Genomic DNA, 26,717 nt, shown 5'->3' on the forward strand with positions numbered 1-26,717 from the left:
AAAAAAAAAAAAAAAAAAAAAAAAAAAAAAATCCTTTCAAAATATTACTGATCATATTACTGATCATTGACATAGCACCTGGTCACACAAGAGCTCTGATGAAGATGTACAAGGAGACTAATGTTTTCATGCTTGCTAACACAACAACCACTCTGCAGCCCATGGAACAAGGAGTAATTTAGACTTTCAAGTTTTATTATTTGAGAAATACATTTCATAAGGGTATATAGCTGCCATACATAGTGATTCCTCTGATGGATCTGGGCAAAGCAAATTGAAAATCTTCTGGAAAGGATTCACCATTCTAATGTTCACCATTGAGAACATTCCTGATTCATGGGAGGAGGTCGGAACATCAACATTAATAGGAGTTTGGAAGAAGCTGATTCCAACTTTCATGGATGACTTTAAGGGGTTTGAGATTTCAGTGGAGACAGTCACTGCACATGTGGCAGAAATAGAGAACTATAATTAGAAGGGAGCCTGAAGATGTGGTTGAATTGCCACAATCTCATGATAAAACTTGAAGATATGAGAAGTTGCCTCTTATGCATGAATAAAGAAAGTGGTTTCTTGACATGGAATTTGTTCCTCGTGAAGATGTTGTAAACATTGTTGAAATGACAAGGATTTAGAATATTACATAAACTTGACTGATAAAAGTAGCAGCAGGGTTAGAAAAGACTGACTCCAATTTTGAAAGGAGTTCTACTGTGGCCAAAGAGCTATCAAACACCACTGCATGCTACAGAGAAATCTGGCATGAAAGGAGGAGTCAATCTATGCAGTAAACTTCACTGTTGTCTTATTTTAAGGAATTGCCACAGCTACTCCAGCCTTTAGTAACCATCACACTGATCAGTCAGCAGCCATCAACACCGAGACGAGACCTTCTACCAGCTAAAAGATGATAACTCACTGAAGGCTCAGATGGTCATTAGCATTTTTTTTTTTTTTTGGCAATAAAGTAGTTTTAAATTAAGGTATGTAGGGTTTTTTGTTTTTTGTTTTTTGTTTTTTTTTAGACATAATAGTATTGCACACTTAACAGACTACAGCATAAACTCAACTTTTATGTGCACTGGGAAACCAAAAACTTTGCATGACTTGCTTTATTACAATATTCGCTTTACTGCAGTGGCCTGGAACTGAACCTACAGTATCTCTGTGGTATGCTTGTACATATACTGTCTACAATATCATATAATCTCACAAAGGCGAGTGACTGATTGATTGAGGAGGAGGTTAAGGAAAATTAATTTTTAAAGAGGTAGAAGAGACTGACAAAAGTAAGGGAAAAATGTATGTGTGTTAAGTGGGAGATGGAAAATTGATAGGACATAATATTTCTCTTTTCGGTGCTACACACACTGGTTTGATAGCTGAGCAATTTCTTTTGTTTTTACTTTTTTGCATAAAAGTAGAGTGTAACAGGAAGAATAATTACCTAAGAATAGGAATAAGAACGTATATTTTAATTCTAGCTTCTGCCTGGGAAATTGTGCCTGGGAGATTTGGTCAGATTTCCCTCTCACTTTCTTCAGCTTTCACTATCCCACAAACCTCAGAAGTCTTAAGGCTGAATTTAAGTAGTTTCAGAAGTCACCTGCAAAAATGAAACAAGTGGGTACAAGTGAACAATGGCTAGCAATCTCCAAACCATAAATATCAGTGATACATGTCTTAAAAAAAAAAAAAAAGAAAGAAATAAGCTTTTGACTTTCAACTTTACAGTCAGACAAAATCTCTTGCTAGCCTCAGGTCAATGGTATAATGAAGGACTGGTGAATGTAATAGGTTGTGTATCATTTAGCACGGTGGCAAATGAAGTCATTACTACTGTTCAAAAAAGGCCCCAAGGCCATCCCATTATAAAGAGATAAATGACATGGAGTGACAGAACTAGAAAGAGACCAGGAGATACCATTGCTCTATGAGATCACAAGTCAGAAAGAAGGGACTGGGCTGAAATAAAACGACAGAACACGTGAAATGTCTCTTTTGTAATTTTAATTGAAGCAATCCTATTTTTTTTTTTAACTCTTTCTTATAAGCACTAAATTTTAATATCTAAGTCAATTTTTGGGGAAAGAAACACCATCAAGATCATCCCTCCAGCACAACAACGATGTTCACTCCTCCAAATATCCAAATTGAAGATCTACGAAAAACAAAACAAAAGCCCACAGAGAAATAAAAGGAACAAAAATCACATTCTAATGGCTGGGCGGGAGGGTGAGGTCAGTGATTAGCAGTCTTCGCTGTGTGTTAACCATCTTCAGATGACTTTCAAAAAAAAATAACACCTAGTCATCAAAAATACTACCATTTGCCATTTGCTGTTAAATTAAAAAATTATTTATTAAAACAAAGGAAACACTTTAAGGAATTCACAAAAAAAAAAATAAAAAAATAAAAAAAAATAAGTGGTACATGTCTTTTGGTTCTCTAATGAATGTACCATAGACAATGTATTCAGTTTTGCATCCCATCCCTGATATAAGACCAAACTCCTCTATTTTGTATAGGAGCTCTCATTTTTTAAACTTGCGCTCTCACTCACTTTATAGAAGTTCTTTGTTTTTATTTAAGCTCTCACTTTAAAATGTGCTTAAATCTAAAAGATGAACAATAGCCTTTTTTCCTCCTAACCCTTTCCAGATACAACTATTCGTATACCATTTGACTTCAGAAAGTTATTAAGATGTGCAAAAGCCACTCAAATACCACTTTTGGTTTGCCTAAATTTTGTTATTTAGCCTAATTCTTTGGATATTTCTAAAAAAGAGGATAGAATTTTTTTAATTCCATTTTTCTATTTTCCCTTTATTGCCAGTCTTAAAGGAGACAACATAGCATATATGCTTTCTCCCTCCAGACAGTTCAAACTTGGTTCACAAGTTAAAACGAGTCTATAGTGTTCAAGTTTGCATCTTGTAGTAGTTCTGTACAATTACAGCATCCAATGCCTGCATATTTTGGCATAGTTTACTGCCTGCCTGAATTGGATCCACATGAGAAGCTCTAAAATATTCTCACATAACATCTGTTTATACTGTGACTCTGCTTTGAGCAATTGTCATTTCTTTGTCTATGTAAATAATTAATTCTAAATTATATAATGAGACCAGCAAGCCCTGTCAAGTTCTCCCTTGTGACTTCCCTCTCTTCATCCCTTCCTTCCTATTGCCCCTCCCACACTGAGAATGGCCATGGCTAAAAACTAGGCTATTGGGCTGGGGGCAGTGGCTCATACCTGTAATCCCAGCACTTAGTGAGGCTGAGGCGGGAAGATCACAAGGTCAGGAGTTCAAGACCATCCTGACCAATCTGGTGAAACCCTGTCTCTAGTAAAAATACAAAAATTAGCTGGGCATGGTGGCACATGCCTGTAATCCCAGCTACTTGGGAGGCTGAGGCAGGAGAATCGCTTGAACCTGGGAGGTGGAGGTTGCAGTGAGCTGAGATTGCGCCACTGCACTCCAGCCTGGGCGACAGAGCGAGACTCTGTCTCAAAAAACAAACAAACAAACAAACAAAAACAAAAAAACTAAACTATTGCTACAGTCTCTTAACTCAGTCTCCATCTAGAATCTCCCACAGCCAGTGTTGCCAAAACAATATTCCTGAATTACCTCTTTACACACCACATTCCTTCATTTAAAACAAAGCTCCAAAGAAATCAACCCTTTAATGGCTCTCTATCTGTCAAATAAAAAACCCAACAGTTTAGACTCACATTGAAGATGCTTCACAACCTGGCTCCAGTCTAGGGTTCCCACTATAACTGCCCTACTTCCTTCCACCCTAAAAAACTAACCTCTTCACCAAACCTCTGTTCCCCCTGCAAACACACACACACACACACACACACACACACACACACACACACACACACACACACACTTCTCTCTGTGTTTCTAGAGCTTTGCTCATACTCTTCACCTGCCTAGAATGCCCCAACCTCTGCCCTTCCTCTACCTATTCAAGTCCTACCTGTCTTTCAAAGCCAACTCCAACATCCTCTCTTCATTGTCTACCAAAGGTAGAAATGTTCTCTTTGGCCTCTATATAACTAGTGCTTTACATATAAATTGCTAGGTATTTCTTTGATGCATCATTATTGTTAGCTAGTTCTGTCTGTGTTTGCTTCACTAGATTGCCAGGGTACAAATGGGACTATCTGCTGACCTGCTGCTATGTCTTCATTCTTTGGCTCAGTGCTATGTGCAGGGCAGACAATTAGTATATATTTGACTGAAAAAAAGTAGTTGAAGATACTATTTATTCACTCATTTAACAAATATTTATTGATATATGTACAAGGCACTTTCACAGGCACGAGGAAAATGTAAACGAACCATACAGATGAAAATTACCATCTTCATAGGACTTGCATTCTAGTGAAGACAAAACAGAACTTTTTTAAAGAAGTAAGCTATACATAAGTGCTATGGAAAAAAATAAAGCAGGGAAGGAAAATTAGGAATATAAGGTGGGAGTATGATTTTAAATAGAATGATCATGGAAGGCCCCTCCTAGAAAGTGACCTTCCAGCAGACTTGAATGAGATATGTGGAAGAAGGACATTCCAAGGAGAGGAAGAGCAAGAGGAAGACCCTGAGGCAGGAATGTGCCTGGCATATTCAGAAAACAAAGAAGGCAATGTGAGGTGAGAAAAGGGAAGAATTGGAGGAAGGAGGGAGAAGAAGTGCTGGGAGCTAGATACTGGGGAGAGTCTTGAGAGCCATTAAGAGACTGGGTATTACCATATCTGACCTGAGTTTGAAAGATAAATGTGGATGCCCTTTGAGAATAGGCAGATAGACGGGCAAGGAGAAAGGCAGGAGGTAACACAATTAATCAGGTGCAAGACAATGGGGATTTGGACCAGGATGACAGGAGGTGGTAAGAAGCAGTCTGATTCTGGACGTATTTTCAAGGCAGATCTGCTAGGACTTGCTGATTGATTAGATGTGGGGTATAAGGGAAAGAGGAATTAAGCATGACTCCAAGGTTGGATGGGGTTGCTATTTAAAGGGATGAGGATAAGGTTGGGAGGAAGAGGGATTAGGAATGGGGAGAACACTTCAGATACTGGAAATGCTAGGTTGGAGTGAGGAATGGGGAGATTGGGTAAGCAGTTAAGTACTGGTGTCGAGTTCAGGGGAGAAGACAGCAGTGGAAATAAAATCTGGGAGGTTGTCAGTGTACAGTTGGAACTTAAAGCTCCAGCACTAGATGAAATCAAAGATCGGGTAAGCAGTTAAGCACTGGCGTCAAGTTCAGGGGAGAAGACAGGAGTGGAGATAAAATCTGGGAAGCTGTCAGTGTATAGTTGGAACTTAAAGCTCCATCACTAGATGAAATCAAGGAAGTAAGTGCACACAAAGACAAGGTCCAAGGACTAAGCCTTTAGGAACCAGCAAGGGAGCCTGAGAAGGAGCTGCCAGTGAGGCAGAAGGAAAAGGATAATGCTAACGTGTTGACAACAGACTGTGGGCTGCAGAGAACAATTCATGTCTGTGAGGTACCTGGCACTGATTTAACTGAGATTGTGGCAGGCTAACGGAGGGAACCCACTTACCCTAGTCATAAGGCAATCGCAGTTAGGATAAACTTTAGGCAGAAGCTTCCAAGATATGCAAGGATATGATACAGTTTTTCAGAAAAGTAAAATTTTAAAAACAATATTGAGTGAGTTCTCCCTTCTACCAAAAACCAAAAACCAACCCCTCACTCCCCACCAAAAAAAATAGAGTGATAATCAAGTTACAGGAGGGTTTCTCAACCATGGCACTAGTGACATGATAGGCCAGATAATTTTTATTGTAGGGGGCTGTGCTGTGTATTATGGGATGTTTAGCAGCATTCCTGGTCTCTACCCACTAGATTTCAGTAGCATATCCCCACACTTCCCCATTGTCAAAATCAAAAATGACTACATAAGTTGTCAAATGTCCTCTGGGGGACAAAATCATCCCCAGTTGACAACCACTGAGTTAGAGCCAACTGTCAACAAAAAACAATTCCTTAGTACACTCTAAGCATCCTTGCTGTCAAATACGCCCATTAGTTTCTGCTGATATTCTGTACTTACACCTGTCCTACTCTCTTCTCCAGGCTTTTTACCTGATTTGGAAAGTTCTAATTATATCCACCATCCAGAGTACGGAAAGTAAGCAACTAGCTCAACCTGTCATTTAAAAAAACGCGCTTCTGATTTTCTTCAATGTAAAAGGCATTCCCTCAGTTATCCAGTTCAAAAATGATAATTTCTGCACACCCCTGTTCACAGCAGCACTACTCACGATAGTCAAGGGGTAGAAGCAAGCCGAGTATCCATCAACAGATGAATGGGTAAACAAAAAGAAGTATGTACATAGAATGGAATATTATTCAGCCTTAAAAAGGCAGGAGGTTCTGACACATGCTACAACATGAAGGAAGCTTCAGGACATTATGCTAAGTGAAATAAGTCGGTCTCAAAAGGACAAATATTGTATGATTCCACTTTTACGAGTGGAATCATAAAAATAAAAATCATAAGATAGTTACCCAGCTAAAATCATAAGAGAGAAAGCAAATGGTGGCTGCAGGTGCCAGGATGGGGACCGAAGGGGAAATAGGGAGTTGTTTAACAAGAATAGTTTTAGTTTTACAGGATGAAAAAGTTCTGGAGATTGGTTGCCCAACAATGGGAATGTACTTAAAACACTATTGAACTGTACTTTCATTTAATTTTATTTATTTATTTTTTTCAGAGATGAGGTCTCACTATGTTGCCCAGGCTGGTCTCAAACTCCTGAGCTCAAGTGATCCCTCGGCCTCCCAAAGTGCTGGGATTATAGACGTGAGCCACCACGCCTGGCCCTGAACTGCACTTTTAAAATGGTTAAGATGGTAATTTTCTATGTTTTCTACCACAATTAAAGAAAAAAAGATAGTGTAGGCTCTGGAATCAGACCATCTGGAGTCGAACACTAGCAAAATGCTTAATGAGTTACCTGGCTCATAGTAAGTGCTTGGTGAACATTAGCCACTAATTATAAGTTAGTATTTTAACTGGTGATTACGGCAAATCAGTGTGCATGTTTTTCAAGAGCCATGATTGACAGTTATACATGCCTTTGATTGGTGAAATGGGAAGGCAGTTATAAATAAAGTTTGGTAGAAAAAAATGACCATTTCTAATAATAAGACATTCTGATAACTGAATATCATTAAATACGAAATAAGGTTAATCTCTCTTCCCTCAAAATTAGGTCCACTCCTGTGGATTTATCATGTCACTTAGTTTAAAGATCCAGACCCTTTTGTATTGTTTTTTCAAACCTTTAAAAACTTTTTAACATTTAAAGTTATTTGTGTGTATATAAATACACGTTTTTCTTAAAATGATCAAGAATCCATTCTATATGCTATCCTATTTATATAAAGGTTTTTCTTTCATTACTGATTTCAGCAAATACTTGCAAAGCCCTATGCTGTCTGCAATTTTGACTCTTGTTCATTTTCTTCCTAATGTAGCTGCTCAAAATTGTACCTAATTTTAATAGTTGTATGTCAATAGTTAAGGACAATGAAGGGGAAAAAATAACAAAATGAAACAGACAGTTAAAGTAAGAGAAAGTGAATTAAAAAAAAATACCTATCCACTTTTTGCAACAAGCAAGTTTACAACAAGCAAGAAGTCCATTAGAGACTAAGTTCTTAGCTGTCAAAAACAAACTCACCAGTTATCAGGTTAGAAAATGGATACTCATTCTGTAAGATCAAATCCAAAGAACAGCACAAGCACTGAGAGCAGCAGGGGGTTATGAGTTGTCTAACCTGCATGGGATTAATCTTAACCGAGCGTTCGAAGCACTCTACACACTCTTGAAACTCCTTGTTCCGAAGATGAAGGAGGGCTTTGGAGCGCTGCGCACGAGCACTGCGGTACCGGGACAACTCCCAGGCTTTGTCATAGCAAGAATGGTCTCCAAGGACATCTCCAAGCAAGCAATATAAACTTGGTGTTTCTTTTTTCTCCAACTCTTGTCTAAGGATCTTTTCTGCCTAGAAACAATAGAAATAATGAAATTGCTTAAGAGTGATTAATTGCTTTTTTTTTTTTTAGAACATATACATCTTTAATCTCACACAATCCAAATTTTTATTTTCAACGTTTGAGATTTCTTATTTCACACATCAAGGACACAGGTTGAGTAAGAGGATCAATACAAAATAAATACAGGCATACCTCAGAGATATTTCGGGTTTGGTTCCAGACCACTGCAATAAAGTGAATATTGCAATAAAGCAAGTCACAGTTTTTGGTTTCTAGGATATATAAAACTTGGTTTTGGCCGGACATGGTGGCTCACGCCTGGAATCCCAGAATTTTGGGAAGCTGAGGCGGGTGGATCACCTGAGCTCAGGAGTTCAAGACCAGCCTGGCCAACATGGTGAAACCCTGTCTCTACTAAAAATACAAAAATTAGCCGGGCATGGTGGTGGTTGCCTGCCTGTAATCCCAGTTTATTGGGTGGGAGGCTGAGGCAGGAGAATCACGTGAACCCAGGAGGCGGAGGTTGCAGTGAGCCAAGATTGTGTCATTGCACTCCAGCCTGGACAACAAGAGTGAAACTCTGACTCCAAAAAAAAAAAAAAAAAAAAAAGTTTTTATACTATACTGTAGTCTATTAAGTATGCAATAGCATTATGTCTAAAAAAAAATATGCACAGCTTAATTGCTAAAAATGCTGACACAGAGACACGAAGTAAGCACATGTGGTTGGAAAAATGGTGCTGACAGACTTGTTTGACACAGGGTTGTCACAAACCTTCCATTTGTAAAAGGCGCAGTATCTGTGAGGTGCAATAAAGTGAAATGCAATAAAAAGAGGTATGCCTCTAAGGTGCAAGTAAAAGAAAGGAACGAGGAATAAAAGGGGAACACTGCTTCACTGGCCCTCTGGGGTTCTCAAGGAAAGGCACTGAAGAGAGGTTTACTTCATGGTATCAGGTGGACCCATTACCTGCACCAGGTGTTGCCACTGTGACCATATTTTACAGCAGTCTCTTTCATTCACCTCTACCCAAAGGCAATGAAAAGCATGTTTCTCCTTTTTCAAAATGGTATGGTTGGGGAGCCTGGGGTCACTGAGGAATTTTTAAAGGAGGGGTTTTTTAAAATGTCTATTAAATTGTATATAAATTTACATACAACTTAACAGGCACTGCTTAAAACCTACCTCTTAATCAAACTACATCCTACCTCACAGATAAAACTTGCTCACACTAGACCTATCTGATTCCAGACAGCCCATTCACTTTAGAAATTAAAAGTCATCCTCAATACATTGCACAGACTTCAGCATTATTCTCGTATGTCCACAGTTTGGAGCTACCTCATCACTCAGGCTGTGTACCTGTTGCCACCACTCCTCAACTCCCTACCACCGCCATGTCCACCACCCCACTTCTGATAAATTTCAACATAGAGCGAAAAGCACAGTAGCAGGTCTACTTTGCATCCTCATACACACACCTTCACATAAACAGCAGCGGTGCTGCCAAGGATGCTAAGATAGCCATTGCCAAAATGGATGTACATATCCAGGAAAGCCATCCTTTAGTAGCTAAAATGAGACTTTAAAGCCCCTAACATACATCAGCTGGCAATCCGAAAGTCTGTATATATGATTTTCTTTAGGTGGGCATAGCTTTACTCCTTAAGCAGTCCAATTTTTGTGAAATCTTTTAAAAGAAGACTGTGCTTCTAAAAGTGTCTTTGGATGTTGGCTCCTCTGCATTTCTGATATAGTACAGGTTATGTATGCTTTTTAGACCTAATCTGAAAGTGAAACTGGAATTTATAAAACAGTTTCTAAGAAAAAATACTTCTAAGTCCCAAATAGTCAAAATAAACATAAAGTTTTAGAATATAATCCACGTAATTCCTCTCTTCAAACATAATACAATAGCTATTGAAGTATCTAACTGTAACTCTACTCATCTATAAAGAGACGTATTCAACCACAGATTATAGCCACAGCAGAATTTTTGCTGAAATCATCTTACCACGTGATTGAAGGCATTTCTCTTGACAGCCTGGCATTGACGGTATGGTACCCATATCACCCCAGAAATTCTGGAAGCCAGTTCACCTAATAAATTCCTTTGTGCTGTAGCCAGTTACAGTGTACTGTAGTGGTCTGTAATTAAACAATGACCATTATAGTAACTAGGTATAGGAATGATTTCAGGCAATGTACTCCTGGGGCAAATGGAAATGTGTGATTGGTATCTGATCTGGTTGGGTTTGAAGACAGAGAGGCTGCAGTGATCATGAGGGGGTGAAACACTGGTAGTCCATGATATCCCATGATGAAAGAATTACTTAAATTACCATGTGTGGTAACAGAACTAAGACACCTACCTAATGCGTGGCTTTGTGTATTGAGTGATAGGAGATTATGAGGGAATACAACAACTGTGAGGTAAGTTGGCTGTTTCCAAGTTCACTAGACAGCTCAAAGAAAGCAAATGACATTCAGTGTTTTAAATCCCCCAGGTCAGAGAACCAGGAAATTTCTATGATTATCTAAAAGAATTTATTTTCCCCTGTAGCTACCAACCTGGTATAGCCAAATTCAAAAGTAGGTAGATACTGCTCCTATAGGATAGCTGAATTAAAATGTAGAATGAATTCAGTTTTATTAGTTCTTTTATTTTTTTATTTATTTTATTGTTTATTTTATTTTATTTTGAGATGGAGTCTTGCTTCTATCACCCAGGCTGGAGTGCACTGGCATGACCTCGGCTCACTGCAACCTCCGCCTCCCGGGTTCAAGCGATTCTCCAGCCTCAGCCTCTCGAGTAGCTGGTATTACAGGCATGTACCACCGTGTCCAGCTAATTTTTGTATTTTTCAGTAGAGAGGGAGTTTCGCCATGTTGGCCAGGCTGGTCTCGAACTCCTGACCTCAAGTGATCTGCCCACCTCAGCCTCTCAGAGGGCTGGGATACAGGTGTGAGCCACTGTGCCCAGCCCAGTTTCACTAGTTCTATGTGAATGTTAGGGCATTTGGGCTCGACGCAGTGGCTCAAGCCTGTAATCCCAACACTTTGGGATGTCAATGTGGGTGGATCATTTGAGGCCAGGAGTTCAAGGACAGCCTGGCCACCAGAGTGAAACCCTGTCTCTACTAACGATACAAAAATTAGCTGGGCATGGTGGCACACGCCTGTAATCCTAGCTACTCAGGAAGCTGAGGCAAGAGAATCACTTGAGCCTGGGAGGCAGAGTGGGAGGCGGAAGTTGCAGTGACCTGTGATCAAGCCACTGCACTCTAGCCTGGGTGACAGAGAGAGACTCTGTCTCCAAAAAAAAAAAAAAAAAAAAAAAAAAAAGTTAGGGTATTTGATTGGATTAATCAAGTATGCTTTAGTCTTCCATTTTATTTTCTCTATTGGCTTTCAGTTATATATCATTTTATACTCTTTAGCGATTGCTCTGGGTGAGCATAGGACTATGGTAAAAGTGACACTATGCGACTTTCAAAGCTGGGGTATAACAGGCCAATCAGCCTCTGTGTGGTTCTCTTGGAATCCTCCTTGGAGTCCTGAGCTGCTCAGTAAGTAGTCCTACTCCCTGCAGTCACCATGCTGTGAAGAAGCCCTAGCTAATTCATGTGTAGAAATCCCACTGAGAGGCCCTGACATCAGATGAAGAGAGTTGTTCAGCCAGTCTCCAAGTGTCCGAGACCTGCCACCATCTGATTGCAACTACATGAGTGATGCCAGACCACTGCTCAGTCAAACCCTCCCTAAATTCCTGTTCTACAGAAACCATGAGAGAGAAACAATGATTGCTGCTGTTTTAAGCCACTAAGTTTTGCGTAGGTTTGTTACACAGCAATAGGAACTGCAACCATTGTTTAAAGAGAGGGTAAGTCTAGTACCAGTTACTTCATCCTGGCCAGGAGCAGAAAAGGGCACTGATTATGAAAGAGCAGGATCCAAGAATTTAAATGGAGACATTTGGGAGGATTTAAATAACAGAAATTCCCCAAATCTACTAAGTTTCCTATACCAGCAGAGTGTATCTAATAAGACTAGTGCTACTTTGCTTAAAGACACCATAATGACTGTACCCTTCCATCCCTCATTGCCTCCAGACATAAAAATAAACCAACATGCAAAAAGAACAGTTCATTTTGTTAATTTACAGAGGGAAAACCTTGGGACCATATGGTAAAAGAGATTCTAACCATGCTAGACCAGAAAGCAAAAGGATCATAATTTAAATCAGGCTGAATTAAGATATTCATCAGAAATTTTTGATTCACAGTGCTAACTCAAGCAGCTGGGGATGGTTCTAAATTATTTGCTCAACTGCTTGACTAAAATCTGGACTCAAATGTGGCCAAAACTAAACAAAGTTGAGATGCCAGAAATTCCTTTGTGTAATGTACAGGAAGGCATCCAACAACTAAGAACAAAAAGGCTGTTGTCAATTTATCACTTGTAACCTGCTCATCTACCCCTAACTATGTCCCCAACAGGGCCAAGAAGATATTCCTTTTACATTTTAAATGGGAGAACCAGCATTTTTGAAAAGTGCTATAGTAGATGTTCCGTGTAGGCTGGGGAAAAGCATGGAGGTCCTTTGTTGAAAAGGGTTTCCTGATTTTAATGGGGGTGATTAGAACTCAGGGTGGGAGAGACTTGCTGATAGCACTGAACCTAGAAGCTTGATGAGCACAGTTATTTGCAATAAGCATGGCCAGAGTGATAATTAGATAATTAGGTTGGACTAGCATGGATCTTACTTAAGTAGTGACTGACTGATCCTGAAGCTTCAGTTCCAAACTAGATGGGCAGCTGATGAAGTTCAAACTTGGTATGTATGACACTAAATTTAAAAAATTCTAGGTTTGGAGACCAGATGCCTGACTTGAGTCTCCATGCTAAGACATTGTCTCTCACCCAGTTCCTATCTTTGAGTCACTTCAAAGACTCACAGCCTTTTACAAAAAATAAACAAGAAGCCAATACCATTCAGGAAGGACTCTGGAATAACATAACAAGGATATATCATAGCTCTTCTCTAGCATTTTCCAAAGAAGTAAATATAAATATTTGCCAAATAATTGTATCCTGGGGAAAGAGAAATACCTCATCTTCTTAGGGTTAGCTCTTAATGTTAACCCTTTGGGACTCAGAACATCATCATGATGAGTGGTTGGGTTAATGAAAGTCTATCCATCCCATGGTAGGCCCAGTAAGTTTCTGAATCTACTCGGTGGTGATTTCTCTAGTTCCCTTCTCTTCCCTCCACAGTAAACGTACAGTGAATTAGATATATTGAGCAACCAGCAGACCCTCTAGTAAGTGCTACTACAGTATAAAGGGCCAAGCAAAAGCCCCTGAAGTGTACTCCTCTCATTAAAAGAGTAAACTCAAAGCAACACTGCATATCTAGTAAACCAGAGGTCGGTGCCATTATCAAAAACGTGTGTGTGTGTGTGTGTGTGTGTGTGTGTGTGTGTGTGTGGTTTAACCTACCCATTTAAACTGAGCAGAACAAAAATGGGTCCTGGAAAATGTCATGGATTATGATAAACTTAACATAGTGGTGGCTCTGATTACAGCTACTGTTCTGGACATAATCTCTGCTGGAATAAATCATTACATGGGAAGCAGGGTACTGATACAGCAAATGTGCTTTTCTCTACACAATAACCAGACAACGCCAGACGTAGCAGCCTTTTACCAGCACAGAGAGAATAACACTTGTCCTATCTTGCCTGAGAACAACATGGACTTTATGATATAATTTAATCTGCAAGGAACTTGATTGTCTCACCATTCCATGGCCTTGATGACATCATGCTAATAAAACACAAACTAAGATTTAAAAAACTTCTGTGCCAATGTCAACTGAAAACCAATTAAAAATTATTATATAGTTGATATTAATACTTAGGGAAATGTTGAATTTATAAAAATCCATTTGATATATCACCTCTAATGAACTCATCTATTAAAAAAATCAAGGTTTGTTAAATTAAATATTTGATGTTATATGTTGTAAGAATGCTTTAATATCTTATATTCCATTTGAAGAAACTTTTTAAAAGTTTCCCCATGTCAGAAACCCTTCTTTATGTAACACAGTCTATGGAATAATCTGTACCTGCTAGTATGTTGCTACTTTCCAAATAAGTAAATTCCCAAGTTAAACAACTAAACCGTTGCATAGTCATATGTACTGGATTACGCTATGTCAACTTGCTTAAACTGGAAACTGTTTCCTAAAATCCCTTTTCCTTGTGATTTCATGTTAGAGTTCATCATGGGAGAACCTATTAAGGATCTGAAAGGCAGAAGTAAAGCAACAGCCTTTACTCTTGGACAGCTGTCATGGTCTAATATGGTAACAAACAAGATGTGGAGATGCTCTGCAGATCCCAGATCCCATGCTCTGTGTGTCTACCTTGTCCTTCCAACTGCTGGCTCTGCTGACCTACAGCAACCTCAGGCCCCCATGAGACATTTGCTGTGTGGACTAACAGGGTTAACAGCTATATAGATATAATGTCTTTCCATAGATCCCTCCACAAGCCCCTGCTTCATGGTCCCATTTCAATGGCTGAAAGTATTTGGCTTCTTGGATTTCCCTTAAGTTCTGACTTACCCACTTGTGCCAATGTGTCAAGTGAACCAGTCAATGATTCTTGCCCTGATCTTCTGATTCCCTCTTCCATACCTTCATTTCCCTAGCTCTTCTCACACGTGTTAAGATTCAACTCCTTTAGTAAACCCCTTATTCTTTAAAATACTCAAAGTGGCTCTGCTTCCATAAAACAGGCCTAAGTGATAATATCTTTTTTTTTTTTTTCTATTTCTACCTTTTAAACTTCCTATGTATTCTTCCATTTGGTAGTAATATATAAGTTAGTTTTTATCCAGTTCATTCTTAAATGCAGTAATCCCTACAATAATTCCAAGTAGTATATATTAACATGCCCATTTTTGAGAGAAAGAAATAAAAGCTTAGATTTCTTAGTCAATTGATCACCCACAACCCAAAGAACATTAAGTTAAAAAGCAGGAACTTGATTCTAGGTTCATCACTATTCCACAGGCGGACATAATAGTATAAGGACATCTGAAAATTCCCTCCACTATAAAATAACCAGAAAACTGGCCCAAAGTGTCAGAACCAACGTTTTCAGAACTCTGAAAATTAACCAAAGACTTGCAATAATACAGGAAGCATTTATTCCAGAGAAATGGCTAAATCTTGGTAAGAAGAGCAAGCTTCATGGCATTTCAACTTGTGCCATTCCAGTCCCCTCTTCTCCAGTTCTGTAGCAGCCTTGAAAACCAAGAGCCTGCAATCATCGTGAAAACCAGTGGCCTGGCAGCCACTGGAGGGGGCAGAATGGATTTGAAACACTTTTAAAACTGCATTCCCGGAAAACTGTCATCATATGCCCAGTCTACTGGTTCCCTGGAAAAGCTCACTTGCAAGACTGTCTTTATTTGACCTAATTCTAAGCTTGTCCAGTGAAAAGCCTTTCAAAAAACAACTAGAAATGACTGATTAATTTTGCAGCTGCCTGAGGTGGTAAATAACAGTTGGGGCAAACAAATGCAAAGAAACAAGACAGTATGTTTATACAGGGAAAAGGCAATCAACAGAAACTATCCCTGAGGATGCCCAGATATTAGATTTACTAAACAAACACTTAAAATCAACTATTTTAAGTAATCCCCAGTACAGGCATTAAGAATGTAACTCAGGCCGGGCACGGTGGCTCATGCCTGTAATCCCAGCACTTTGGGAGGCTGAAGCAGGCGGATCTCCTGAGGTCAGGAGTTTGCGACCAGTCTGGCCAACATGGTGAAACCCCGTCTCCACTAAAAATACAAAAATTAGCCGGGCATGGTGGCGTGTGCCTGTAATCCCAGCTACCCATGAGGCTGAGCAGGAGAATCGCTGAAACCCGGGAGGCAGAGGCTGCAGTGAGCCGAGATCACACCACTGCACTCCAGCCTGAGTAACAGGGCAAGACTCCACCTCAAAAGAAAAAAACAAAAGAATTGTTAGAACAAAGGCAAATTTTTTATGATAAAATGTTCATTCCATCAAGAAAGATATAACAATCACAAATACATGTGCAGCTAAAAGAACTCCAAATTGCATGAAGCAAAAACTAAAAAGAAAAATAAATAATTGAACAATAGTATTTGGAGATGTCAATACCTAACTTTTAAAAATGGACAGAATAACTACACAAAAGATGTAAGTAGAAGACTTGAATAATGCTATAAACCAACTAGACCTAACAGACATTTAAAGAACACTCTAGCCAACAGCAGAATACACATTCTTGTCAAGTGCATATAAACATTCTCCAGGATATACTATATGATAGGCCACAAAACAAGTTTCAACAAATGTTGAGACAAAAGACTGAAGTCATACAAAGTATGTTCTCCAACCACAATTGGGATAAAATTCAAAATCAATAACAAAAGGTATTTTGTGGAAATTAAACAATATACTCTTAAATAATCAATGAAATGAAGAAATTACAACAAAATTAAAAACACCTTGAGATTAATAAAAACAAAACCAAAATATGCTGAAACTTACGGGATGTAGCAAAAGCCTGATTCAATGGAAATTTATACCTATAAATGCCTATACTGAAAAAAAAGTTCTCAAATCAATAATCTAACCTTCCACCAAAAGTCACTAGAAAAAGAACAGCAAACTAAACCCAAAGCAAGCAGAAGAAAGGAAATAAAATTAGGGTATAAATTTAAAAGCAGAGGATCAAAAAATAAGAGAAAATAAAAAAACCAAAAGTTAAATCTTTAAAATCAAACTACTAAAATTAGAAAGAAAAGAGGAGACATTACTATCAATCTTACAGAAATAAAAAGGATTACTGGGAAATACTATACTCCCCAGGTATCCTACACTGAAAATAGCATCCAAGGCTCATACATCAAATCACACTCTCAAAGAATCTGCTTGTTTAAAAACACCACTCTACAAATATTTATTCTACTTCAAACTATACCATATTATAGATTGTGAAGATTTACCAAAGTCTAATACCTAGTATTCTGCAACCATTGCAAAGACGACAAAATAAATATAAACAGTTCCCAACTTACAATGGTCTGACATACAATTTTTTAAATTTACAAAGGTAAAAAAGCAATATACATCTGGTAGGAACTGTACATCAAGTACTCAAAAAATCATTCTGCTTTTCACTTTAAACTGCATAAGATACAGAACACTTTATTACAAAACAGGTTTTGTGTTACATTATTTTGCCCAACTTTAAGCTAATGTGTTTTGAGCACATTTAAGGTAGACTAGGCTAAACTATGACGTTCAGTAAGTTAGGTGTATTAAATGCATTTTATATTTATATATTTTCAACTTACGATGGGTTTGTTGGGAGGTAACCCCATTTGTAAGTCAAGAAGCATCTATATACAAATGAAAAATGAAATCATAAGCAGGAAAATCTTCACATTTGGAAATGCTAGGGTACTCAGGATTTCATATATTTCCTCCACCAATTCCCACCTACCACAACTCTTTTAAGGATGAGGAACATAGTGGATGGTGTGCAACTTGTTGCTACCCAACAATATCAGTTCTGGATATTCTATTCACTGCAAGATGGGTGTGAAGGGCCAGAGTGTGCAGTTTTCCAGAGAAGGTGAGAAACACTAGAGCAGTCACCCTGCTTAGTCTGAACTGACTTCTTCTTTCCTCAAATTCTATCCCACATTTTTGTGTTAGATAAGTTAATTCTTTCTCCTTGAGATCTTATACCTCTTCTTTCTGCCAACAAAATTATCTTTCCCAAGGGCAATGCTTGCAGTATTTCTTTTCTTCAGCTAGTCATATTGCATTCCTCATTCTTCTTCACTCTTCCCAAAATGTTCTGTTTTCTCTGTCTTCCTCCACTTATCCACTCAATTTACATAATTTATTACCAAATAATGAGCTATAAAAGATGTGCCCAGTGAACATAAATAAAGTACCAGGGCCTACATAACATCACTTCTGCAATATCAAAATGTGAATGGCCAGAAATCTTCACAGAATGCAAAAGCTTTAGAATTTCTGGCTATGGGTTACTATTTCCCCACGGGAATATACAGATGTGCTTTTTTTTTTTTGAGATGGAGTTTCACTCTTGTTGCCAAGACTGGAGTGCAATGGCGCAATCTCAGCTCACTGCAACCTCTGCCCCCCAGGTTCAAGTAATTCTCCTGCCTCAGCCTCCCAAGTAGCTGGGATTACAGACATGTGCTGCCATGCCCAGCGAATTTTTTGTATTTTCAGTAGAGTCAGGGTTTCACCATGTTGGCCAGGCTGGTTTCAAACTCAAGTGATCCACCTGCCTCGGCCTCTCAAAGTGCTGGGATTACAGGTGTGAGCCACTGTGCCCGGCCAGATGTGCATTATTATACGATGCAAGAAACTTTCCATCTAAATGTCTATTAAAAATAATAAAAATACATTCCCCAAACAAACAAAAACATATTTAAATGGGCAACTGATTGCAATGAACCTGCAGCACTTGGAAGAATCTTGTCAGATGCAAACTCCAAAGACCATTACCCCCCGACATACATACAAATCTAAGCTGCTTCAACAGTCTGTTGTAATCACACACAACTAATTATTAATTTTAATACTTTTTTTGGCAATGACTATGCGTAGGTAGTGAATCTCAGCATAAAGCTAAGTTGGCCAAGACTTAAGCAGAACCTGTGATTATAACCAGAATAACACGCTGTTTACTTGACCAGGGAAACCTGCACTATTTAGAGTAAGGGCCATACCCTAAATTGCCCAGAGATGCGTGCCAATTTTTGAGATGAATGTAGTGGGCTGGTAGATGAGCATCCAAAGGAAAGAGTCACTGCTTAGCTCCAGCCAGTTACGACACCGATGTGGGACTCTGGTCACTCAGTGTTTCCACATCTTTCAATTCTTTAAGAGAGGCCAAGAAATCTAGAATTTTTTTAGGTGAAATATCCTTAAAATATTTATTTATGTATTTATTTATTTATTTCAAAACACTGTGTAAGGCAAACAAACTGCCTCTCTGGCCTATATTCACCCATAAGCTGCCAGTTTGCAACCTCAGATTTAGGTCATTAAACTCCCACCCCACAGTGGACATCACAGTTGCTTTTTTCCTGTTTAGCATCCCTTCCCTGATCTTCCGAAAACTGAACTCCTCTTCCCTGAGGAAAACCCACTCCATGTGTGGTCCAGGTAGTTCCTATCAGATGAGAGGGCAGAAGGCACATGACTCAAGCCCTTCGGTCTTCCACTGAATCTTTCTTTAGAGATGTGGAATTGACTATATTTTTCCACTGAGATTACTAAACTTGGGCTTCCTATGGCCATGACGTCTGCCTCAGGGAGAGAGCTACAAAGTCCTGATGATATCATCTGAGCCCCTGCAGGAGCTCTCATGCGAAGTCTACTAGAATTTTCAGTTGCAGGAACCAATAAAATTTCCTTTTTTGCCTAAGCTATTATGTGTTAATTATTTTACAATCAAAAGAGTTTTAACATATTGCTTAAAAAATTGTGTTTCATAATCAAGTTTATAGACTTCTAACTACAAGAAGATCTGTGAGGATATATGTGTTTTTTTTTTTTTTTTTTTTTTCCGAGACGAAGTCTCACCCTGTCACCCAAGCTGGCATGATCTTGGCCTACTGCAAACTCCACGTCCCAGGCTCAAACGATTCTCCTGCCTCAGCCTCCTGAGTAGCTGGGATTACAGGTGCCCACTACCATGCCCAGCTAATTTTTGTATTTTTAGTAGAGATGGGGTTTCACCATGTTAGTGGGATGGTCTCAAACTCCTGACATTGTGATCCACCTTCCTAGGCCTCCCAAAGTGTTAGGATTACAGGCGGGAGCCACCGCGACCGGCCATGGATGTACGTGCTTTTAATCAGATAGTTCAAATGTCAAATCTACTTACTAAATGAATGACCATGAACAAGTTAAACTAACATTTTGAGAGTTTGTTCTTCATTTTTGGCTTACCTACCTCAGATAGGTTGAAAGAAGCAGTAAGCCCTAAACTGTTTATCTTCTTCCTCAACTCCTTCCATTAGAAAACCAGACTGGGAAGCAAGACACTTGTGGTTGCCCTACCTCTAGGAAGAGGGGACTTGAACGAGCTTCGAGGAACATTAATATTTTCCATAAATAATCACACTGGTCAACTGTGTAGTTTCTCCAAAAACAGAAAAATTGCTGTTATCAACTATTAAATAGATGATTACAGAACTTGGCCAAGAAGAAGCAAGAAAGTGAGGTCAAAGAGAAAAAAATTACTGATAGTAGAAGATCAAAACTAAATTTTTCCACATAAGGCTAATTTCAACCAAACATTGGATTTTTTTATTAAAAGTGTGGAAAATCACAGGAGTCCTAGAAATCTCAGAAAGGAATCTATGCAAGATACAAACCAAGGGGATCATTGCTTTAGAACAGGACAGCAGAGAAAGAAATATGTAGCTAGAAATATGAGAGCCACATAGAATTTGGAATCTGTACATACTTTTATCTTAGCACTGTCATACTAAAATATTCGCTCATGTGTATCTATCATATCGGACTATAACTGTGTTGGGAGTAAGCTTTGTCTATTAGTCATCTTTGGAATATCCTTATCCAGCAAACAGTAGGTAGTCTATAAACGTTGGATGAACTCAATTGGAAATAATACTAAAGTCACAAAGGGCTAATGGTATTTTCTAAGGTCCTTCAGATTCTAAACAGAAACATAAAAGATCCTTCCCATTTGGGAACAACAGGAGAACTCCTTTAGGTGACATGCTCTAGCTGAAATCAATACTGAGTATCACCATATGACTAAATTAGGACAGCTCTAACAAAAATTTATCCTAGTAAATAGAGATGTCATATGGCAGAATCTGAATTTCACACGCCCTTCTAACCAAAGAATGGTAACTAGGAAGCAACACTTCTTAGGACTATAAACACAGAGGAGCAAAACTATGGCCTGAAAGGGGATTTTGGGTATTTGACGGGTTCCCCATCCTGGTGGTGTATTTTCCGATCAAACAGTCCAGTGCTGAGAACTGAGAATTTCAGATATGTGCAAGCAAAGGAACTAATATATTGAAAACCTGCCATATTGGAGCTCATTTATATTTATGACGATATGGTTTTTCTACAAGTTGCTATGTGGGAAATTTGAGATCTGCGGGAGGGAAGATCCTACCCTAAGCACTACTAGGATTCCAGGAAGCATTCTGTCAGGGGTGAAGCCTTGGGTTTGGGGTAAAGAATATGGGTGAAAAATTAAGCTAAGCCTCCAGTGAAAAGGTAGACAAAATATTTCAGGAAAATTATTCACACTTGAGTGAGAAGGAATGATCAAAACAAACTACCCTTTTTGGCTGTGATCTGTGCCTTAACTTTGTGAATTAGCGGAAATTCTGTGAATTAACAGAAAGAATTAAAATTCTAATGTGTGGTAAGAGTGGTTCTTATCTGATCTTGCATCTGGTCAGTATATTAGGAAGGGAAACTGGCAGATCAACAACTATAGGAAGCCCTCCACGTAAAAAATGAAGGGGAAAAAAATAAGCTCTAGACCCAGAGATGATACCAACTATGAAGAGCATCTTTGAGGACTACAGGAAGAGCAAAATAAGGCTTAATAAACACAGGTTTGCTCCAGGGGAATGGAGAAAAGGCAGGCTAAGAGCTTAAGGTTCCCCAATTAGCCAGATTTGGCCTCTTGACAACAGCTTTAGGATTAAAAAAAAAAAAAAAGCACACATGGGACTCAAAAACCATTAGCCATAGTCTAATTCTAGCCTTCTACCTTGAAGCAGAGAGCAAAAATGGATTCTGATTCTATTGAAGAGGCTGGTTCTCAACAGGGAGACTGACCACTGAAAGGTGCTCTACATCCTCAATATAGTACATAAAGATGACAGGGGCACAGCTGACAGAACTCCAAAGCACGTTTCACTCTCACCAAGAACAACCCTTTTAGCAGAATGGCAATTTACTCCTAGTCTAAATTCTTATTCTATGAGCAGCAACTGAGACCTGACAAGTGCAAATCGCTTTGGCCCACCCGTCAGACACTCCCAGCTAGACTTCTGTGTGGTGGTGCCTACTCCCACTTACTCTCTCATGGAGCCAAATATTCACTAATTGTTTTTCACAGTTATATGTGTGACAACACCATGCTCTGGCTTGATTTTTTAAAAGTTACTTGCCAACATAAATACTCAAGGTCCAATATGAAACAGAGTAATTAAAAACAGGCCTTATTATTCAATTAGTTGATCATCTCTTATTTGCATTACCAATTTATATTTTCAATTATTTTGCCTATTTTTCTCAATCAAGTGAGCACAACAGGTTTTAACTTACAAAACTAATATCCAATTTTTAAGGGATTAACAATAACCATGACAGAAGGCGGGTGTGGGGAAAGGGGTACCGGCTTTAAAGGAAAGAAAGGTCTGAGCTCCTATTCCAAAACTGCCACTTAGTAATGCTAATCAGTAAAGTGACAAAAACAACCCATATTTTGTGGGTTGTTATGAATAGCATATGACAATTATAAAATAATTATATAAAGAATGCAGTACATATAAGACACTCAAAATATAGCATTACATAATAATATGCTCACAGTGTCCTTAGCATTTACTGAGCAAGAATCAAAATTCTTGAAGGTTTGCTCCTATTTCTACTCCTAAAGTTAGAAGGTTCAAATGGGAGCAGAGGAATCTCAAAATTTGTTTTTGGAGAGAGAAGAGTAAAGCAGTGGTTGGAGGGGTGTCTTCTGCCACGTGCAGATATTTATAAGGAGTGTCCTACATGGAGATTGCTTCAATGAGATAACTATTCAGTGATCACTTACTAGTTACTCATCCAGCAAATATGATTGACTTCTTGCTACATGCCAGAACTTTGCTAGGTTCTGGGGCAACAGCTGTTTTTTGTTTTTCGTTTTTTTTTTTTTTTTTAATGGATTGTCGCTCTGTCACACAGGCTGGAGTGCAGTGGCACGATCTCGGCTCACTGCAACCTCCACCTCCCAGGTTCAAGTGAGTCTCCTGCCTCAGCCTCCCGAGTAGCTGGGACTACAGGCGTGTGCCACCATGCCCGGCTAATTTTTTTTTTTTTTGTATTTTTAGTAGAGACAGAGTTTCACCGTGTTAGCCAGGATGGCCTCCATCTCCTGACCTCGTGATCTGCCCACCTCAGTCTACCAGTGTGCTGGGATTACAGGCGTGAGCCACCATGCCTGGCCAACAGCTGTTTATTTTAATAGACATGGGTCTGGTTCTTAAGCAGCTTACATTTAGTACATCAGATGAGCCAATAAATGGGGTACTAGAGTAGTCTGGGTGCTATAAGAGTACACAGGTGGACAGCACCACGAAATGTGGGAGGAAAGTATCTGGGAAGGCTCTCTGTAGAGAGCAATCTCCTAAAGAATAAGTAGCAGTTAGTGAAGGAAGACAAACGTTCTAGACAGACAACAACAATTACAAAGGTCTGAGGTGAGACAGCGCCACAAAATCAAGAACTTACAAGTAGTTTCATTCAAGTTATTAAAGTTCTGCTGGAACTTCAGGTGCAACCTGGATGACAGAGTAGGTATGAAGCAGGGTAAAAGAGGAAGGAGAAAATGCAGTTGGCAATGGAAACAGGAGCCAGATCATAAAGTGAGGCTGGGCGCGATGGCTCACGCCTGTAATCCCAGCACTTTGGGAGGCCGAGGCGGGCGGATCACCTGAGGTCAGGAGTTCGAGACCAGCCTGGCCAACACGATGAACCCTCATCTCTACTAAAAATACAAAAATCAGCCAGGCATGGGCCACACACCTGTAATCCCAGCTACTCGGGAGGCTAAGGCAAGAGAATCGCTTGAACCCAGGAGGTGGAGGTTGCAGTGAGCTAAGACTGTGCCACTGCACTCCAGCCTGGGCGACAAGAGCGAAACTCCATCTCTAAATAATAAATAAATTAAATAAAATAAATAAATAAATAAATAAATAAAGTTGTCTGTAAGTCACTCATTCTAAACAGCTCAGACTTAACCCTGGAAAAACAGAGAGAAGTTACTTGGGGTGAGAATGACACGGCAAATTTGTCTTTAGGAAGACTATTCTGGTTACAGTGTGGGGAAAGAACTTCTGGGAAAATCTTTTAAACTGTATAAAGAATCTCTAGGATAGAAGAAAAAAAAAAGCCCCCAAAACAGGAAATTCAAACCAACTGCTAANAAATAAATAAATAAATAAAGTTGTCTGTAAGTCACTCATTCTAAACAGCTCAGACTTAACCCTGGAAAACAGAGAGAAGTTACTTGGGGTGAGAATGACACGGCAAATTTGTCTTTAGGAAGACTATTCTGGTTACAGTGTGGGGAAAGAACTTCTGGGAAAATCTTTTAAACTGTATAAAGAATCTCTAGGATAGAAGAAAAAAAAAAGCCCCCAAAACAGGAAATTCAAACCAACTGCTAAAAAAGTCTCAGCTGTTTTAGAAATACAACGTTAACTTGCAATTTAAAGGAAAACTTTTTGACTCCATGATTACAATGATCTGCAAATGCAGCATAATAAAAGATATGACCATGTAATCTCAGGGAAGCCTTGCTTCCTAGAAACAAGAGAAAACAAGAGAGGTCCCAACCCTTATCTATTCCTAACCACTCACCCTCAGTCTTTGCCTCTCATTTAGAATCAAATTTGCTCAACAAAGTAAGAATACATCCATCAGCTAGGGGAAATTGCTATAAGTGGGTCAGATAACCTTTAAATACTAAATACTAACAGGTGAAAACCAGTTCTGATACCAACGTCGAGCAAAATTAATCTTAGCTATTTTGCCTATGGTCATTAAATAACAAGAATGTATGCAGGTAGTTTCTAAGCCAGAATTTCTAATACCCTACAACAGCAGGGTGTAAACATGAGCACCAGAACAAAATAATTAGAATTAAACATTTCTCCAAATTCACCTTTTAAAAATAAATTATGCCAATTGAGCATTAAATGCAAGGATTACAATTTCACAGACTTCTAGTTAAATCAAAATGTGGTGACAACTACTGGCACATGACCAAAAGAGTATCAGCTGTTTTAGAAATAAAACATTCACTTCTAAATTATAGCAAAACTTTTTAGGGTCTGTGGTTAAAAAAATCTGCAAATATAGCATAAGAAAAACAGGTAAAGGAGGTCTTTTCTCGGTTAAATAAAATACTAAAATCAACTTTTAAGATCAAGATTTTGGGGAGTGTTTGGCTAAAACTCACAAAAAACTTAAGACAAAGTAAATGACTATACATGTCTAAAATTGTAAATATGCACATTTTCTAAAGGATTTAGAAATAGAAGCATTTGTCATTATTACAGACAATTCTTTTTTTTTTTTTGAGACGGAGTCTCACTCTGTCACTCAGGCTGGAGTGCAGTGGCACGATCTTGGCTCACTGCAAGCTCCACCTCCTGGATTCACGCCATTCTCCTGCCTCAGCCTCCCGAGTAGGTGGGACTACAGGCGTCTGCCACCACGTGCAGCTAATTTTTTGTATTTTTAGTAGAGATGGGGTTTCCCCATGTTGGCCAACATGGTCATGATCTCCTGACCTCGTGATTCACCTGCCTCGGCCTCCCAAAGTGCTGGGATTACAGGCATGAGCCACTGCACCCAGCCTATTACAGACAATTCTTACAAGGTCATGTACACATTAAAAAAAAATAATCATCGTTTGGACGAACGGAGGCAAGATGGCGCAGTTCCGGGTTCTTCACCGTCAACTTTCCCGTGCCCGGGAAAGACACAGGTCAACTGCGCAGGCGCAACCCGACCTCCGACGGAGAAAACCCAGAACCCGCCTAGCCACGCCTACCGCCCGGCCCCCAACCCGCCTATGTCCCGCCCACTGCCCTCCCACTCCCAGGCCCAGGACATGGCGGGCGCGCTGTGCGCACTTCCTCAGCCCTCACTCCTGTCGGGACTGTAGGAACTCCGCCCCCACGCTCCCCCGGGTGACTCCCCGGCCTCCCCTGCCGGAGACAGAGGGACCTCACCCCTCCCCACACCTTCTTTCCTGAAGCTGGGGACCAAAATAAATGTGCAGTTTTGCTCCTAGCCTTGCCTACTTGCTGGTCATTTAATACGCGCCCTGGTTTCCTAGAAAGCAAATTGGCTTCCTAGAAAGCAAATCAGCTTCCTAGAGAGCAAATCAGCTTCCTAGAAAGCAAATCAATCATCACAACTGCTTAGGGAGACATAGTCAAATCCTTTCTCTGAAGGGGACAGATTCATTATGTTTTTTCTCCTGCAATTAAGGAAAGTCTCATCTTTCCATACTTTCTAAAAATAATTAAATTAATATTCTAAAATATGTTTTGAGTTTTGAGTATTTGTGATTTACCAACTTGCTTATTTCAAATATTACTATTTCAGAAACTACCATATTTTTATATAAAGTTATTACTTATTTCTTGGCCAATGTAAAGACTAGCACAGTAAAGAACGATGCAGTGGGAACTACATCAGACTGTAAATCAAGATATTCATTCATCCACTCATTCCTCTGTTAAACAAACATCTGAGTACTACTTTAGTGTCAGACA

General features: G+C 39.3%; 1 protein-coding gene across 2 annotated transcripts in view; it reads right to left on the minus strand.

The window, feature by feature from the left end:
• Positions 1-26,717, minus strand: part of TTC27 (tetratricopeptide repeat domain 27) — a 198,997-nt gene that overhangs the window by 54,001 nt on the left and 118,279 nt on the right. For both annotated transcript variants that reach the window (XM_017870638.1, XM_017870637.1), the window contains exon 13: positions 7,834-8,061. In XM_017870638.1, coding sequence (XP_017726127.1) covers positions 7,834-8,061 — 228 coding nt within the window. The remainder of the gene's footprint in view (positions 1-7,833; positions 8,062-26,717) is intronic.

This window comes from Rhinopithecus bieti, unplaced genomic scaffold, assembly GCF_001698545.2.
Source record: "Rhinopithecus bieti isolate Rb0 unplaced genomic scaffold, ASM169854v2 scaffold_5341, whole genome shotgun sequence".
NCBI classification, from domain to species: domain Eukaryota; kingdom Metazoa; phylum Chordata; class Mammalia; order Primates; family Cercopithecidae; genus Rhinopithecus; species Rhinopithecus bieti.